Source organism: Hydractinia symbiolongicarpus, chromosome 1, assembly GCF_029227915.1.
Source record: "Hydractinia symbiolongicarpus strain clone_291-10 chromosome 1, HSymV2.1, whole genome shotgun sequence".
NCBI lineage: Eukaryota > Metazoa > Cnidaria > Hydrozoa > Anthoathecata > Hydractiniidae > Hydractinia > Hydractinia symbiolongicarpus.
Window position 1 is genome coordinate 5044783 of NC_079875.1, and position 18564 is coordinate 5063346.

At 32.6% G+C, this 18564-nt stretch overlaps 1 protein-coding gene across 10 annotated transcripts in view; it reads left to right on the forward strand.

Annotated features, from left to right (window-relative positions):
- LOC130632934 (alpha-1-macroglobulin-like) overlaps positions 1–18564 on the forward strand; it is a 34680-nt gene extending 16116 nt beyond the window's left edge. For 3 of the 10 annotated variants that reach the window (XM_057444513.1, XM_057444522.1, XM_057444521.1), the window contains exons 13-27: positions 60–209; positions 568–714; positions 8136–8253; positions 11317–11452; positions 11547–11781; positions 12583–13144; positions 13418–13517; positions 13805–14199; positions 14628–14845; positions 15450–15602; positions 15721–15783; positions 15897–16118; positions 16583–16654; positions 17208–17310; positions 18426–18564. In XM_057444513.1, coding sequence (XP_057300496.1) covers positions 60–209; positions 568–714; positions 8136–8253; positions 11317–11452; positions 11547–11781; positions 12583–13144; positions 13418–13517; positions 13805–14199; positions 14628–14845; positions 15450–15602; positions 15721–15783; positions 15897–16118; positions 16583–16654; positions 17208–17310; positions 18426–18478 — 2727 coding nt within the window. In that variant the 3' untranslated portion in view covers positions 18479–18564. Of the gene's footprint in view, positions 1–59; positions 210–567; positions 715–2670; positions 2786–5517; positions 5612–8135; positions 8254–10000; positions 10107–11316; positions 11453–11546; positions 11782–12582; positions 13145–13417; positions 13518–13804; positions 14200–14627; positions 14846–15449; positions 15603–15720; positions 15784–15896; positions 16119–16582; positions 16655–17207; positions 17311–18425 lie in introns of all 10 variants that reach the window. The other 7 variants (XM_057444514.1, XM_057444517.1, XM_057444518.1 and 4 more) reach the window with 7 other exon arrangements.

The following is an 18564-nucleotide window of genomic DNA, read 5'->3' on the forward strand; positions in this document are numbered from 1 at the left end:
AACCAGAAAATTTTATGTGTTAGAAAAATAAATATTAATTTTGATATTTATATTTACAGGTTTCAATAAAGTTTGATAAATCAGAAGTGAAACCAGGAAATAAAGTCAAGCTAACTGTAAAAGGTTTTCCTAAATCACGAATTGCTATTGCTGCTGTTGACAAAAGTATACATTTCTTAGCTAAGGGGAACGACATAAAACCAAAAGACGTATGTAGTTGTATTCTTAGTATTAAGAAGTTTTTATTTAATTATGAAAAACTCTATTGTTAAGTTTGGGACTGGTTGGATCCATATCCAATGTTTAGAGCTTTCCTGAAGTATGTCAATTTTTTTTTTGTAATTGTGCTAGTGAGATAGTGATTGCAAAGGATTGTCAAACATTTTATGCTTTAAAAAGAAGAAATGGGAAGACCTAACAATATGGTTTTGATTTTCTCTGGTGTACATAATATTTTAATGTTTTAAGAGTAATTTAATTGTATTGATTTGTTAAAAAGTCATACTCTTTACTGTGTGTTGACCACACATATATATAGTGTGAGTGAATTTGTTTTTGTTTTTACAGCTTTTTAATATTCGAAACACTTTGGATATAACACCAGGATGGGTTAATAACTATGGTCGTTGTCCAAGACGTTGGGGTAGAAGAAAAAGAAGTATTGCTCCTGGCTGGTTCTGGCAAGACTATGTTGATTCTGAGAAGGCATTTTCTGTAAGTAATCTTCTTAAGTATATTATTTTTCTGTTTTTATTGGTAAAATGATCTTCATATGATTCTTTTTTCATGATAATGAGTCGATTTTGAAGTAGTTAAAGATATTTTTCATAGGTCAGGGTCATAATATTTTAAACTGAGTTGTCAGCTAAGTAGAAATGTATTATTTGTTTTTTTCTATATTTGTATCGGTAAGTCAAGAAAATTTGCATTTTAGTTATAAAAAAGTCGACTAAGTGTAAATGGAAATTGGCTGGCCGGCCTGATCATCACCCTTTATTTTATGATTGTGTAGTAAAATTTTAAACAATGTCGCTGATTTAAGGTACACTACAATTTCTATCAATGTGATGATTTACCATGAAAAAAGAATCACATGTCACAGTGCATGACAATCTCATGGTACCTTTTTCTCACTCGTAATTTACACACCAGAGAATATTTTTGCCACTGCAAATTTCAAATTTTGATATTACATTTATATTTCACTCTATCATGGGTTACGTATTTTTTTTAACACCTATCAAGCACAAACACGTATAAACATTTGTAAGATTAGTAAAACCTATCTTTTCTTGAAAGTATCTTCTGCTAACTTAACTGATTTTTTGTTCTACCATGGTGGTACTGTTAAGTTGATTTTGTGTTAAGCATAGTTACCTGTATTAAAATAAGCTTGCACATTGTCTTTTTTGTTCCATAATTAGCAGGTTTTTTATTTTCTTGTATTGTCCTTTTAAAAAAATTCTTTCTGTATTTTTCCAATATTGAAAAAACATTTTTTTTTAATAATGATAAGAAATAACTAATTCAAAATTTTGTATGAATTTTATATAAGTTTTCCTTGCACAGAACTTTCCAGCAAAGTCAAGAATATGATTGAATGCATTTATTTCGAACCACTGCCCCAGAAAATTACTTCGCAAAATGAGCTACAAATCATTAAAATTTTGCGGGTGAATAAAATGTTATTGTTTTGTTGTTTGCGTTACAAACAAAATCAACTTAACGGAGCCTTACACGAGTAGTTTAAATTCTAAAAACTTTATAGGAATAATTTAGGTTTAAAAACAAAAAACGATAAGTTTGATCATATTTTTATTTATCTTATAATGCTGTTTCACCTTCATTGTTAACTTACTGTCTGAGGAACTCTATTAGTAGGTTTAATCGAAGTGACCAATGTTATAGCCAATTTCTGTATAATGTGTCTGCCATGTTATTGTACCAGCTGGACATAACTATGCAATATATGACTAACTCATCCACATCTTTAAGATTTTTATAATAGAATGAAGAAAAAGAGATAACAGTGATAGTCGATTGCATTGATTTTCTGGATTGTTTGTCATAATAAACTAAACGTTTCTTTAACTGAGACAAGAGGAAGCGTACCAAGAAATGCTGCCTTAACCTTTCCTCAGTTGAATAAGAACCTTTGAGATAATAGAGCTTATTAAAAAAAAATTTATTGAATTATTGGTTCGTATTTCTGGGTACACTACTTCCAGGAAAGATGGATTATATTAAAAGTGTCAAATCTCTAAAATGCTCTATAAGCAAGTAGACATTTGAATAAGAACGAGATAAGTCACAAGATGGTAGAATTAATAAAATACAAGCGCTTTTTAAAAAATTTTGCAAACACATAGACTTGAATCATTTTTAAAAACTAAACATTTCTAGGCACAGCAGCACTGTATGTAAATATTTGTAAGCAAAAGAATGCAAGCAATCTCCGTCACATGCTTTCATTCTGGTTTTTGTTAGGCTGCTAGAGGTGAATGATTTTTAACGTAGATATTCTAGAAAGATGGTGGCTGTTATGGTCATGTTTTATATATTTTTGGTAATTCTTTTTGTATAATAAAGGTGGAAATTATTTAAAAGTTTAAAAATGTGTTTCGGTAAAACAATAGCAAGTTTTTGTTTACCTGTCTCTCTTCTATGTAGAACCTGGGAGCCATTGTCTTGTCAAGTTTACGTATTGACTCAAGACCATGTCCTCACACTGGCTTTCCAGTTCAAACAAGGCTCTTTGGTGGTACTAGAAAACGTGCTAAAGGGGGTAATTTGATTCCTTTTAAGCTAATGTTTTATAAGCTAATGTTTTAAGAGTGACTCAGCATGATTTACTTTAACAATGACAGGCATAACCAGGCATAGTACAGGTGCGATAAAAATCCCAAAAATCATCGGACAGTAAAATGAAGACTTGTTGGAAGAAGTCAAATTACGGTTAAAAACTTTTCTACTGTGGCTTTTCACTGATATATGTTCTAAATCCTGACTAATGTACACCATATTTTAAAATCAAAAGCCGCCTTCACTTGAAAATATAGTTTGGTATGGGCTTGTCCAAAGCGTACCACCTGCAATATTTAACCCCTGATTACAGAATTTAATGAAAGTGGAAACTTCATAATTGTTAAAACAAAAAAAATAAAAAAAAATAAAAAAAATGGATATTTCGCTTTTAAAGATTATATAAGTTTAAATTTCTCTCTCGAAGAGCAATTTTCCAAAGTAAGGTGAGTAGGAAATTCTACTCATATATATGGAGCATCTACCTCTAAATTTGTCTTATGCCCCCTAACTCTAGAAAGCTCCACCACCTTACTGGCTCACTAAAAAAGTACTAAGAAGATGTAAAGTGAAAAGCAATGTTGATTTATATGGTCAATGTTACTAAACTATAGAACCTGTATCAAGGGGCTTAAAATGTTCAAAAGTCACAACAGACCTATTGTTGAACACTAAAATATTTTTTGTTAAACTTTGTTTAATATGACAGTTACGTTTATATGAAAATGGATAGTTTTGCATACAGATGATAGTGTGTTTCGGAAGATGAATGTTTTTTATTTCGCCCTTTTTTAAATTTTAATTCTATTTTCGCAAACTGAACTAGTGCTCTGCAGAATGCTACTGTTAATAAAGATAAAGCTGCTTGGAAATATAATGCTTTTACAGAGGACAAAGAAAGATAACATGGGGATTGAAATTCTTTTATTTTAAGGCATTACATTTTAATTAAAGTCTTTTTCCGTAAGCGTTGGAAAGTTCTGGCAGAGGCTCAGAATTGCCTATTTCCTAACAAACTGGAATATAACCTGTATTTTAATGGTTGCTGTCTGTCTGTAAGTAAAATATGGTATCTACGAATTCAGATAAGGGAATTTCTGACGGGTAAATTTGGATAAGTATAAAAACTCGTATCATAGTTGTGCAATATAGCAGGAAAGAGTTAGAAAACAAAACAAAAGTTGGTATATGTTTTAATCCAGCTGGCACACCAACTTTATGTGACCTTTAATATTTAATATACTAATCTGTTTAACTAATAGAATGTTGGTGTTCTAACTCTAACCAGTTTGAGAACTGATGTACGACCCTGTGGAGGAATGATAATACTGAGGAAATATTACTCTCTTGCCAAAACAGTTATTACCATAAATTCTAATTGTATCCTATGTTAGCATACTAAAAACCTGTTTTCATCAGCAAATGATTATAATGTAAATGCTCAAACTACAACCTCTCTGGAAAATAAGTGTTCCGGCTATATCGTCAAGTCTAGACAGGTTTTTGACACCAATTAGACTAGTAGTATATCGTTGCAATGTTGTAGTCAGAGTGTTCACAACGTTAAAAGTTTCATAAAAATAGCAAAAATTAAAATACAAATTAAAGTTAGAGGTTATAGTTTGTGGTTGTATTTTGTACTTATGGATGGCCATGCTTTCACTAATAACCCATATCAAGACAAGAATTTATTCTTTGGTAGATTACTGTTGGATTATTTCAGCGGAATAAGGTGTAGCTAAGCACAATCATAAATGTTCTGTTAAGTGCGGTGACCGCACTTAACAGAACGTCATGAATTGGAGATAGACCTGGTCTATCTCCAATTTATTTACACCGTGCTAATGTTTTAGACTTTTAAGTCAATAACGTTGATGGCAACAACTATGATGGCAGTAAACTATGTGATTTGGCAACAGGTCGTAATACACCAGGAGTAATTCTTTCCATTTTTTCTGCGATATTTTACAAAGATGACTGATATTTAGTACACTACTGCTAAGGTTTCTTGAATTATTTTCATGGCTTTGTAGTATGTCTTTTATATGCGATTGTTGGAACATGCAGTGCTTCTTGGTTTTTTTGACCAGAAGAGAATTCAAAATTGGATTTGTGCTCTAAGAGTTAATAAATTTTCAAATCATTGACAAATGTCTTAGTAATCAGTTTCTGTTGACAGGAACAAAGCTAGCCTCTTCATTATTTTTATATAAGAAAATATAGCCCTTCATTTTGTCAAATATGCATTCTAATTCAAATGAAATTTCTGTTCTTGTTAACCTTCTTCTACATTAATATCAAAATTAATTTTCTGGAATTTTTTTTTGTGTTCAGCCATGAATTCTCAGAGCAATCTCAAATAATTTGTAATACATGTAAACTGTGAAATTTTCTTCCTCTAAAAGTTACCACAATAAAGTACTTTCTAAATAGTTTATGTATGTTCAGTGCTTGATTGATGTTATTAGTGTTTTGACTTCTCAAAGTTAGTGTCTTCTTTTGCAATTACCATAAAAAAAAAACAGCGTCTGATATCAGCTAGTGTCGAACCAACATGAACCATCTGTTGGGTACCACAAAAAGAGATACAATGTCTGCTATTGCCAGTAATGTTTTTTCTGAAACTCAACTAGAACTGTAGTTGTGGTCTTTTTTGTAAGACAATGTATGTGGGTTGCTTCTGTTGTCATTGACACCTTGATTTTTGCATGTTAGAATGTTGGTGTTACTTTCTTGTCAAGTTTAAACATTGATGTTAGACCGTGCAAAGACACGCCACGTGTTGGGTACCTGTTAGAAGAAAATGCAGGTAATGTATGAAAGGTACATATTTAAAAGAGGCAATTTTGTTAAACCCCGACAAAGGTTCAGTGAATGAGTGAAAATTTAAAAATATTTTTAGTCAATTATACATAAATTCTTATAAATAATTGAAAGAAAGAGATGACTGAACATCATATTTTGAAAGTTTCTTTTAAATATGGTCTGATAGTGACGAGTCTTTTTAGTATTTTGGTGAACCGTTTACGTACTTTTAAGTGTGTTTTAAACTAAAAACAAGGTCTATACTAGTCTATTGTTCATGGTATTTGCAGTTTCACATTTTTATTGTGCCGTAATGGCCACAATTCCTTCAAATTTTGTGGATAACTCAGACGACAAACTTCTAGTATGTTTACCCATATGAACCAGTAAATCTGGCCACCATTATCATCAAAACGTAGAAAGTGGTACAACAATTAGATATAGTGTGTGTCAGATAAAAACTGATCTGTTGCATTTAGTCAAATATGCCTAGGTAGCAATATACTATTAACAATGTGGGGGAAGGCTATGATTTTCAATTAAAATTGTCAGTCGAATACGATTTACTAAAACTATAGGCTTGAGTTAAATTTTAAAGAAATAAAGAAAGATCTGATCCCCAAGTCCTTAGAGAAAAGCATTAGCTTACATGTAAGTATATACAGAGATATAGAAAGTCCTAATCCTCTTCAGCTTAAAGAGAATCGACCGTAGATAAAGGTATATTAATTCGAAATTTACTACCTTATTAATTGAGATTGTAATGAACCCCAGAAATCTCAAAATACTATTTCGGAATAGGACGTTTAAAGGAGCAGACAGTACACAGTATTTCCGAAAGAATTGATCAATAATATTGTGGATACAATAAGTGCAATCTTGATCGGGGTCTTCAGAGGTATCTAATTATTCAATTTTTTATGGACAACGCATTCGCTTGAGTTGACGGAGAAGCTTTTTAGTAACAAAATAGTAGAAAGACAGCTTGTACAAAGTGATTAAATTTTTGCTAAATATATTTTTTTCAAGGAAATGGAATAAAGTTAAATTATTTTCTGTAAACCTATAAAATAATTTAGAAATTACTTTCAGTATTTTTATCTATGTTAGATCAATTTTTTTTTGTTTGGGGGGGGGGGGGGGGGGGGGTTATTTGTGTCCAACACATTTGATCTACTTTACATGTTGGTTTGCTAGCATTCTTTGTTTTGCATTCTCCTTTTCCTTCTTCTCCCTCATTTTTGTCTCCATTTTCCACTTGTATTTTTCATTGCCCTTTTATTTACTTAGAACTTCAGTTATTCTTGTTCCTTAAGATTAGATTACAAGAAAATGTTTCTTTTATAGGGATGTAAAGTAACCATTAACACGCCTTATCATTCTTAATTTTTGACTCTGAAGAAGTACGCCTACTGGCGTTGGGGTAAGGCCAAAACATCAACACACCACGTATTGGTTTTAGCTTAACTTTGAGATATCAAAATATAAAAGGGTATTAAGTAACTGGCACTTCTTAAGTTCAACATGTCGAGGTAGCAGGTGCCAGAAATATTGTCTACGTAAAACAATGGTTATTTTAGGATTAAATGTTTCGGTTTAATTCTTGTGTTTTCTTTGAATGGGCTACCTAACGCTGTTGTTTTTTACTTTAGTGACTTTCACAAAAGTCGAGCCCATGGCGGTGAAAACAAAAAATGGTTATTTTTTTGGCATGTATGTAATTTACATACTCGAACATATGTTATGTTTTCATCCAGAATGAGTCTTGATGAAATATTTCTTTGTAATATACTTTTCGAAAAAAATATTGAACCAGCGAGCAAAGTGCGCTGGTCTGTTCATTGCGCAAAACGCGTTTGCCGGATTTAATATGTGCGCGGGATATACGCAATGTGAGGATTTTAACCGGTTCGTAGCCCCTTCAACAAAGCTACAAAAAAATAATAAATATAAAATTTTAAAAAAAATATAGCATACTTTTTGTTTGTGTTGTGTTTATTGTTAAACTTTTTTATATAAAAATTAGCTTAGTGCTATCATCAACACGATTTCAATCAGTCAACAATCCAATTATGAAATCAGGCAAACTGATCTTTGCTGTCCAAGTCAATATAATTGTTATGAAAATAAATTGATGAATAGATATGTAAAAACTGGTTTGTTTAACATAAGAAAGTGTTAAAAAATTGTGCTTTTGCAACGATAAATGTTCCTGCGGAAGTAAATAACAAATGGTTTATGTATGTTTGTCGCTTGATGTGTTGTGTTAACTTTACTTCATGTATATCTGAATATTGAATTGTCAGTTACTTTTTTGCGATAAAAAAAACCCAACTTAACGAATGTGGAACCAACATAAGCCATCTTTGATGACCACAAAGCTTAATGAAAGTGTCTGTTATTACCAACGAAACTTTTCTCGGCACCTTAGTGGTCATCTCGGCACCTTAGTGGTCGTTTTGTTTATGTACAGTAATGTGCTTGGGTTATTATTGTCTTAGACGTTGACACCTTCATTTTCATGTTAGAATGTTGGTGTTACATTTTTGTCAAGTTTAAACATTGATGTCAGGCCATGCAAAGAATTACCACTTATTGAATATTCACGTGCAGTAGACGATCTGAGTCCAGATGGTGGAACGGAAGGTATATTTTTGACAAAGTCAATTGAAATCTCTATAAAGCATATCCACTACAAAGCAATTTGCTATTGTTTTCCATTTTAAGTGCATTTTTCATCATGAAAATCTGTGTATTTGTTGTAGTAGCATAGCATTAAATAAAGTTTTATGTTTTTTCATAATATAACTTATAGCTTATCTAACGATGTTAATGAGTGAAAATAAAGTGAAATCTTACTGCTTTGAAAAATAGATCTAAGTTACGCATGAGCTAATGATCCTCCAGTATTGCATAATAATCGATTTGTAGTAATGTACTCTTCGTGTGAAATTCGGTGACAGTTTTCAAATTTCAAGTAGAAGATCTCGGAAGTCAGCATTTTGGTATGTTCATCCAAACAGTTTATTTGACTAAAGTCTGAAGAAGTTAATCCAGTGTGTATGTCAACGTAAAGTGGAGGCGTGTTTTATTCTGTTGTGGGTGGTTAAACGTAAGAAATTTTACATCATAGATTGTATTACTTCAACAAAGGAGAATTACTGCTTTATTAAATCCTTTTGAATAATGAAGATTCGGCCGTTGAGTTTTTATTCACCTAAACACAATAGACTTAGATTTCGAAGAGATTGCTATTGATCTTTATTCTTTCTTTATTACCGTTGCAGTGCTTAGCTAGCTAGTGTGCAGGGTTGCTTGTACTTTAAATGTGTGTTCTTCTTTTCTTTCAAGTGTCAATCATAGCTAAAAACTTATCTTAAAAACTTTAATAAGAAATACGACACTGTTGTTCTTAAGCTCCCTTGTTTATAATTCAAGAAGAATTTACAGCCAGTATTCTTATATGATTTCAATTCAATTTTCAATTCGCATATGGAGTGTTATTGCAAGCATACCATGAATTACTTGTCAGGATGGATGTTGTGTTAGATCTTGTTCACTATTCCGATCAACTGCATTGTTTAATGTCAGAAACATCGCATAAATGAAATTTTGCGATGAAGTGTTTTTTTATAAGATCGGAAAATTTGAATCACGATTTTTTCTGAAGGTTCAATTTTTGAGATTTTAATTTCAAAGTTTGCTTGGTTTGCTTAAACCAATTTTCTATTTTTGTCAGGGGGCCAAAAATCAATTTACATTGTCTGCGAAATAATTGCTGAATAAATGCCCTGGTTTATCTATCTCTTGGCCTTTTAATAATTATTGATTATCAAAATTATTGATTATAAAATTATTAAATAAATATAACATACTTTTCGTTTTAAAAAGTGTGTTTATTTTTAAACCGTTTCATTTAAAAATAGCTTAATGTCATCAAATAAGACAAATCTGGTCTTCGTTGTCATGATCAACTACGTTGTTATAAAGATAGAGATGGTTTACTTAACATTAAAAAGTTTTAAAAACTTTATATTAAATTATTTTATTTAACCACAATTTATATAAAAGTTTATTCATACAAAAGTAAATACAAATGGTTTATGCATGTTTGTTGCTTGATGTGTTCTTGTTATCTTGACTTGAACTTTCCCTAAAACTTGAATTGTTAGTGACATTGTTTGTGTCTATGGTATCAAGGAATGTCAAAACCAACATAAAACCAACACTGGTTATGCAAAACCTGATATAATAAACGCAACTTTTTGTTCTTGCCAGTGATACTACTGGCACTTGACATAGTCATAGCGAGAATAGGCTGGATTATTGTCACTGTTGTTGTTGTTGTTATTGTCGTTGTCATTGTCATTGACACCTTGATTTTCGCTGTTAGAATGTTGGTGTTACTTTCTTGTCAAGTTTCAACGTTGATGTTAGACCGTGCAAAGACACACCATATGTTGCATTTTCGTTAAAAAGAATAAATGATGGAATAGAAGGTATATTTTTAACCCTATTCGGTCCGGGTTTTTTCGAACATATTATGACTGGGGCCGGAATAACTTTTCATAGGCTTGTCCAAATTGAATCAAACTTAGCACACTTATAGTACTTCACAAAAGGAACAAAATGACAGCAATAAATTTTTGCTTGCGTCAGCACATTTTCTGTGATGTCATCAGAAGCCTAAAATTTCTCCAAAATGCCCCTATCTGCTTAAAATTCAATTACTTTAGTTCTAGAGCGATTTTTTACATTCTGTTTAAAGTTTCAGAAAGCTAAATAAAAGTTATTTAACATAGCTAAATAAAAGTTATTTAACATATTTTCCGGTTTTTACACAGATCGCATAATACACTTCTCAAAAATTGCCCGGAAATCCGGTTTTCCGATTTTAAGGTAAAATCCAACACTTAAAATGATTCTTCTTGATGAAACAAAGTTGTGTTGTAAGTTTCAAGTTCTAATGATAATCCTAACAAAAGTTATTGTATTTTCCTGATTATAAGTGTTTCATAGAGGTTTTTTAGGGGTAGTTTCAATTAATAGTCAATATCAAAGCCTCTGAACGGTAAGGAACCTAAAAATTTGGCATGCAGGAGTCTAATTGATAAATATTGAAACTCAGTAAGTATCGTAGCCATAGTTAATAAAAAACATTAGGGGTGGATAGACGGTAATAGAACAGCAGTATAACTTTGTTTCATAGTTATTTTCAGTTTATTGTTTAGCTAGTTCTCTCATTTATAATCTTGTGGCAAAGTTGCTACTTGTTGTGCATTAGTTGACTGTGACATACCATTGCAAATTTGTGAATCCGTTCCCAATAAGTTATTCGGGTAATGCTAATTGTTGCTGACGTCAGTAAGACTGTTTCCACTAAATTTTGGGACCTTCGTGCCCTCTCCTCTTGGATTTTTTCGTTGCGCAGGATTGCTACAGAATGCCTTCAGCAAATTTTAAACGTTGTCCACCTATATGTACAGCCTGTGAAGTATTGACCATTTAACCCCAATACTTTAAAATTAAAGAAAAAACTGCATTTGTTCAATATTTTGACACGATTGTTGTGTATATTTTTCTAACATAGAAAGGAGCGATACTATTTTATAGCTTTTGCACACGAACCTTTAAACTGGTGATTTATCTGAAATTCTTTTTTCTTTTTTTTCTTCTCGTGTATTTGGCTTTGATTTAATTGACTTATAGTTGCTACTTTAGGAATTCCTGGACCTGTAGGTGCAACACGTAAAAATAAGAAGTTAAATAGCTCCAACAATCAGAAGAAAAACGCACGACCAAGGACAGAATTTCCTGAGACATGGCTTTGGACCGAAGAGAAACTGTACGTAAGAAACTAAGGATATAGCAAAAATTGCTTCAAAATAGTTGCTTGAATAAATTAAAAAGTCAGTATTTTGACGATTTTTTCACTTTAGATCGAAAGACGGTGTTCATGTTTTTGACGTCAAAGTTCCCGACACTATAACCAGTTGGTATGCTAGCGGATTTGCTGTGTCGAAACAAGCAGGTTTGGGTGTAGCTAGCCCAACAGAACTTCGCGCGTTTCAGCCATTTTTTATTTCGTTGGTGCTACCTTACTCTGTTGTACGCGGTGAAGATGTCACTGTCCCGGCGGCTGTGTTCAGTTACCTGGAAAATGCATGCATAACGGTAAGGAATTTAATGGGGTAATTTTATTCATAGGAAGTTGTCTGGTAGAACAGCCATTTCACTGGATTATTGTTGAATTTGACGACCATTGGTGCTTTTTTACGCAAACACTGTTATTCTATCTATAAATGCCACTAAAATTTGTGTAAACTTGGCAAGGGTATACTTTTCAAATTTAAATCTGTTGACGTGGTTTTATTTTTAAAAACTTATTCTTTGATAAAAAGTTTCTTTGTTTACTGTTAAATTAATAGAAACTATTAATTATAAAAACCCTTTTTTTTCAATGCAATTCTCTCAAAATTTTCACTTTTATACTACTTCCAAAAGGTTCTGGTAACAGGTTTTCGATAAACCCCTATCTTTTAATAAAAACTCTCTAATTGTAGTCAGTTTTTTCCCACTTATTTCTAGATCTAAAATGACCACAAAAATTTGAATTTTCCAGCTTTTTTTCAAATGGGCAATGGAAATTTTATAAACTAGTCAACCAACTTCTTTTAATTTCTGCGCCTATTTTTTCTTCTTATTTTTCTATTTGAGCATTTTCTCTGCTTTTGAAGTTAAACATTATTTAAAATTACCGTTATAATCTCATAAATATTGAATTAAAAAATAAGCAAAAAATGAAAATGGCCAAAAAAAATAAATGTCACTTAGCAAACAATTTCGTCAATTTTTGCCTTTCTGTTATACTAATCACTGATGAGAATTTTTTCACTCTATATAATGAAATAGAAAGTTATGTTACATCGGTTTGGTTTTTTGATGCTTCTTTTATATTTCGTTGTTTTTTTCAAGGTGAGAGTATCTCTGTCATATTCTCCAGAGAACTATCGAATAATCGCTGGACCGTCAGCCAAAACTTGTATTTGTGGTGGGCGCACCGCCACTGTGTTGTTCCGCGTTCAACCACGGAAACTTGGTCGCATTCCAATTCGAGTCTCTGCCGAGACATTAGACGAGAACGCATGCGCGGTTAACAAACCTTTCAACTCAAAAATCACGGCAGCCGATAGCTTAATTAAAAAGTTATTAGTTGAACCTGAAGGTGTCAAGGAGGATCATACGCAGTCGAGTTTCTTTTGCCCAAAAGACACGTCGGGAACGTATAACGCAGACTTTACACTTCAAGTGCCAAGTAACGTCGTACCGGGATCTGTGTTCGCAAAGGTTACAGCCATGGGTGATTTAATGGGTTCGAGTTTGTCGAATATAGACGAGTTGTTGGCGATGCCGTACGGATGTGGCGAGCAAAACATGTTGAAATTCGCACCGAATATTTTCATTATGAATTATTTGAATAATACAAACCAAGTATCTGGCGAGATAAAAACTAAAGCACTCGACTACATGAGATCAGGTATGCTCTCACCTAGGGGTGGATTATGTCTAGTTGTAGCATTACAGTATTGCTACGACGCCTTTGTGGTAGGGTTTTTTGTTTTCTTAAAAGAGTTTTCTGTGGTTTTTCCTAAACTTTGAGTAAAAATATTTGCTGAAAATTGCCTCTTTTTTCAACCTCTAAGTTACATAAATTAAATTATGTGTATTATTAGTAGCGAAATTTAATACACCATGATGTAAAGCTACATTGCCTCGTCGATAAATAAGTCAATAACACATTATTTTTAAGGCTATCAAAGAGAATTGACATATAAACATGGTGAAAAGTTCGATAGCAACTTTGGTTCATATAGTGCGTTTGGTCATCGAGACAAAAATGGTAGCACGTGGTAAGTTAACCTTAGTACTTTTCGATGTCGTAAATTAAATCGGTATATTTTTTTGCGCCGATTTCGCGTTAATTTCGCGCGTTTTTCGCGCATTTTCAGATGTCTATGTTGATATGATATGTTGATATGCCCTCTCATTCTTAATATCTTCATTTTGGACTTAGTGAACATAAAATGAAGTTAAACAAACGAGCCTGGAAACAAAGTTAGATTAATTTGTGAAATTCGGTGCGAAGAAACAGAATTTGAGAATTATCTGATCATAATTTTTGTCTTTTCTACAACAGGTTGACGGCTTTCGTTCTAAAATCATATGCCCAAGCCCGTCCTTGGATTGACGTTGATCCAACTGAAATTGATGATCCGAAGAATTGGTTGCTTAATATCCAATCAAAAGACGGTTGTTTCCCCACAGTTGGCTCATTGCACAATAAGGCTATGAAAGGTGGCGTCAAGACGCCTGCTACGTTAACAGCATATGTTTTGATTTCCTTGTTGGAAGCTGATCTTGGTGCGAACGATCAGCGCGCAGTGAAAGCAGCATCATGTGTTTCCAACACTCTGGATGAAATCAAAGATTCTTACTCGCTTTCTATCATCGCGTATATGTTTGCAAAGATGAAAGATACAGCGAGTTATAATAAAGTCATGAAGAGATTAGATGCTATGGCAATAAAGGAAGGTTCGAGTTCTTTTTATTCTGAAATTTAGCAGACGTATAAATTTTCTCCTAACATCAACAGAAATTACTTATTGATTTTTGAGGAGCAATGATATTGTGCACAATGACTGTATCAAATTCATCGTCCGCGAAATTAAATTCGCGCGAAAGTTAACCATTTAAGATAAGTTTTTAACTCGAAAACACCTTCCTCTAAGATGATAGTTAATCATGATCATTTGAAAAAAACTATTTCAGCATGACCTGTAATGGGTTAATAATATACATTATGCTCTAATTTTGTAAATTAAGTCAAATTTCCCTAATTAGTCGGTTTTAATTTTTGTGTTTGAAAATTGCTTTTTTATCGGAAAATTATTTGGCTTATCTTGTTATAATTTATTCTGTTAAAACACCAAAAAAAACCTCACATCATTATTTTTTCATAGATGGTATGATTCGTTGGGAGGAACCGAAAGAAAAAGAGGATAGTAAAAAACAAACATTTTGGTATTATGCTGCTCGTTCCACCGACATCGAACAAACTGCGTATGCTTTGATTGCTAAGCTTACCTTAACTGGCAAGAAAACAACTTCCGATAATATTCCGATTGTAAAGTGGCTTTCCAAACAAAGAAACGGACTCGGAGGATGGTCATCAACTCAGGTAAACTTTTTGCGGTTTTTAGATTTTCTGTTGTTTGGGCCGGTGCTACATGTTCTGATATTACGAATGAAACTCCATTTACAGTCATTGGGATAACACTTAGATTTCGCCTTCGTTGTGTGTTGGCTGTAGTAGTAACATGATTAAAATTAGATTAGCTTAATTAATTGTTGTAGAGGTTGGTTGCTGTAGAAGAAGCATGCAAAATTAATGTTTGCGAATTTGCCTTTTGAAATTTAAATCGCAAATTTTTTTTTAGGCAGAGAAGGACATTTACAATGTTTATTACGCATTTTGCCTTGTCTATGGCCCGTTTGTTTGTAATTGTACTGTGAATTCAATATAAAATTTAATTTAGATATGAATATAAATAAAACTAGCTATTCGAGGTTACTTTGTCGCATTCCTAATTTTCTCAATTTTCAAGACTTTTTCTCAATTGTCAAGACTGGGAATATATATGTGTTTAATTTAAAGTTACGTAACTTCCGGCAACTTCGCTTTAAAAAACAGCCAATTTTTCTGAGCATTTTTGTTTTTGTAAACATTTTTATGTTTTATGTTGTATGTGATTTTCGTTTTAAATATTATAAAAACATTTTAGGACACGGTTCTCGCCATGCAAGCGTTAGCAGAGTTCGCAGAAATCACATACGGAACAGCTGCAGATATGTCCGTTTTGATTCGGGCTGGTCCTGATTTTGAACACACATTTAAAGTTAACAAAGAGAATGCTTTAGTCTTGCAAAGAGTTGAGGTAGGTCAAAGGTTGCTAGACTAAAGTTTTGTCTCTTTTGTACAACAAATGAATTTTAGAACTGAAAAGCACACTGTCGGATGCAAAATTTATTTCTTAAAATTTTCTTTTCACAAAGGATGTTCCTGTTCCAAACACTGTAAAACTGACTGCTACAGGAGAGGGGTGTGCGCTTGTACAGGTAATATTTTACATACATTTAATTTTTTTTTCTAAATCCGAGTCAAAATGCCTTCCATAAAAATCAATCAGAATTCTGATTATAATCAGCTTATCCAATTAAAATGCTTTTAGGTCAATATCAGATATAACGTAAAAGAAGTGAAAGCAAAGCCATCTTTCGAAGTCACTCATTCCATCAAAACAATTCAGCACAAGCTAACCAAGCGACAGTCATGTCGTTCACAAATGTTGAAAGTTTGCGCACGATGGCTCAGAAAAGGTGAATCCAACATGGCGCTGGTGGATGTGCAGATGATTTCGGGATTCGAAGCGAATTCTAAATCATTCGAGAAGGTAGACAAATATATTAAACGGTTCTTTGAGCAAGATTACCCACCTAACTTTCTCATTTTAATCCTGCCGTTAATAGTTTTTTAACATACCAGTTCGTTTTTTCTGTTGTATAAGCTGTGCACTATCCATCCGAGCCGAAGTTGTGTGACCATTGCTATGATTTCTGCTCAGCGCAGCGTTTGAAATAAAGCTTTCTTAGCTGGCCGATCCTGTTTGACCTAATTAGTCTATTCTTGGGACATGTTTTAGCAACCGAAATTACGTGAAAAACATTATGCGTAAAAGTTAAGCTGCAAGAAATATACTTCTACATTTCTCTCTGTTTGAAAATTAGTACGAATGAATATCTCGCTGTGTGGTACACAGTAATGTACATAATTCGAACGAGGAAGCCATATTCTGACTGCAATATTAGCTAATGCATTATTTCTAATTTTGTTCTATATTTTCTTTACCTGTTCTAGGCGCTTCAAAATACGAAGGGATTGAAAGACATCGAAATAAAAGGAAAAGGCGTCATGTTCTACTTTAACAGGGTATGTCTTTACTGTGTAATAATAATTTTTAGCACAAATTTTGGTGTCTTTTAAAACGAATGCATATGCAGCTAACACTGGACAAAAAAACATATGGCAGTTTCACTTAAAAGCGACATTTTGTTTTACCAGGAGAACGCATATTTCTTCAGAGACATAACATTTACTTACAAGCAACAACATTATCTCTCTACATACCGTATACACACTTTCTGCTTCCCATTGAGCGAATGTTGTGTAATTGTACGTTTTTTAAAAAAATAACTAATTAGACGCTTAATCCTTTTTTACAAAAAGACAAAAGTAGTTTCGTTATTTCGTGGGTCTGTAACACGAAATTGGTCCAAGTGATAATTAAACGACAGTGGAGCTGTATTAGTAACGATGACTAGTCGTTATTCCACTTCACAAAAAATTGCCTGTCGTGCATATTTCCCGAATTAATATTTTCGTGCGTCTTTGTTCGTCTGCAGAAGTAATTCAATTAGTCTGCGGACAGTCTGCGCAGGCACAGCCAATAGCCCTTCATAGAAGATATTTTCTATTCGTCTAGCTGAACAACAAGTTCCGTTGTTTCGAAATTCGAGTGGATCAAACATCGAACGTTCGAAAAGCAAAGCCTGTACCAATCACAGTGTACGATTACTATGACACAGGTGAGTGACATTGTCAACCATTTCAACCATTCTTATATGCCTGTAATTTGACTAAGTTTTAGGCGAAGTTTCGATAGTGTCGAATGTTTTGAAAAGTTTGCAATCACTTTGTAATAGTCAACTTTTATGAACCCAATTATCATATCACGATGTAATAATTTATAAAAACTTTCTGAATCAATCCATAATCATGTGAAACTATAAGAAAAAGCTTTTAACAAAGATAGCTAGTTAAAGCCTGCATTAACCCCTGAGTTTTTTTTTTGTAAAATATGTTTAAAAGTGTATGCTATGTGCAAAAGTTAAATTTTCGCAACAAGAATTAAGAAAAATCCTTTTTATATCTTTTCTCCTTATTGCTTACTGCTTCGTGTAAGAATCGTTAACCATGTGAATTCACGTGTTATTTTCAAATACTAGCACGTAAGCCTGCGAATGTTAATTATCACAAAAAATAATCATTTGCTAAAGTAATTTTGATTTGTTTCTTTCGCAAAAGTTGGTTACTTTTTAAACTTTTTTTTGTTACCCTAGAGCATGCAAGAAATTGGGGGATAAGTAAACTAACAACTCTAAAATTAACGTAGGCGTTTATCTTACACTGTTCATCAAAAATTTGCAAATTACGATTTTCCAACAAAAATACATTGCGGGGACATGGAATTAACGCAGTTTTGGGTAAAACATAGTGAAAAACAATTTTTCCCACGATTCATCACAAATTTTGAAAGACGCTCTGGACAAGCGAAGACGAGAAGAGTGATGAAGAAATAGATTGTTATAAAATTCTTAAATCCCCTATTTAACGTTAAAATTTCTTACTTCTTTTACAAAATCACAAAATCAACGTTCACGAAATTAACACGGTCACCAACTTAATGTATCACATAATAGGTTTAGAGATGTACTATACTATATGTACTATAGCAACCAGCATAGTATATTGTATATAAAATGCAGGAATTTCTATGTTTAAAATGAGCTTCTTTTCCTGGCAACGTTTTGCAGCAACTGCAGTGAAATCTTGCCACAAAAATTTCTTTGACGAAACTTTTAAAAGAAACAAATATTGGGACGTGTTGCAAGATTTTTATTTTTTAAATTTGCGTTTATAGAAAAATCAGCTACAGTGATGTACGAATTCACCAACAAACAATGTAGAGGATAAAAGAAAAAACCCTTTTTTGTTCATGTTTTTTTAATAATTTTTGTAATATTTTTTTACTATGACAAACAGGTTCTTGTTGAGTTAAA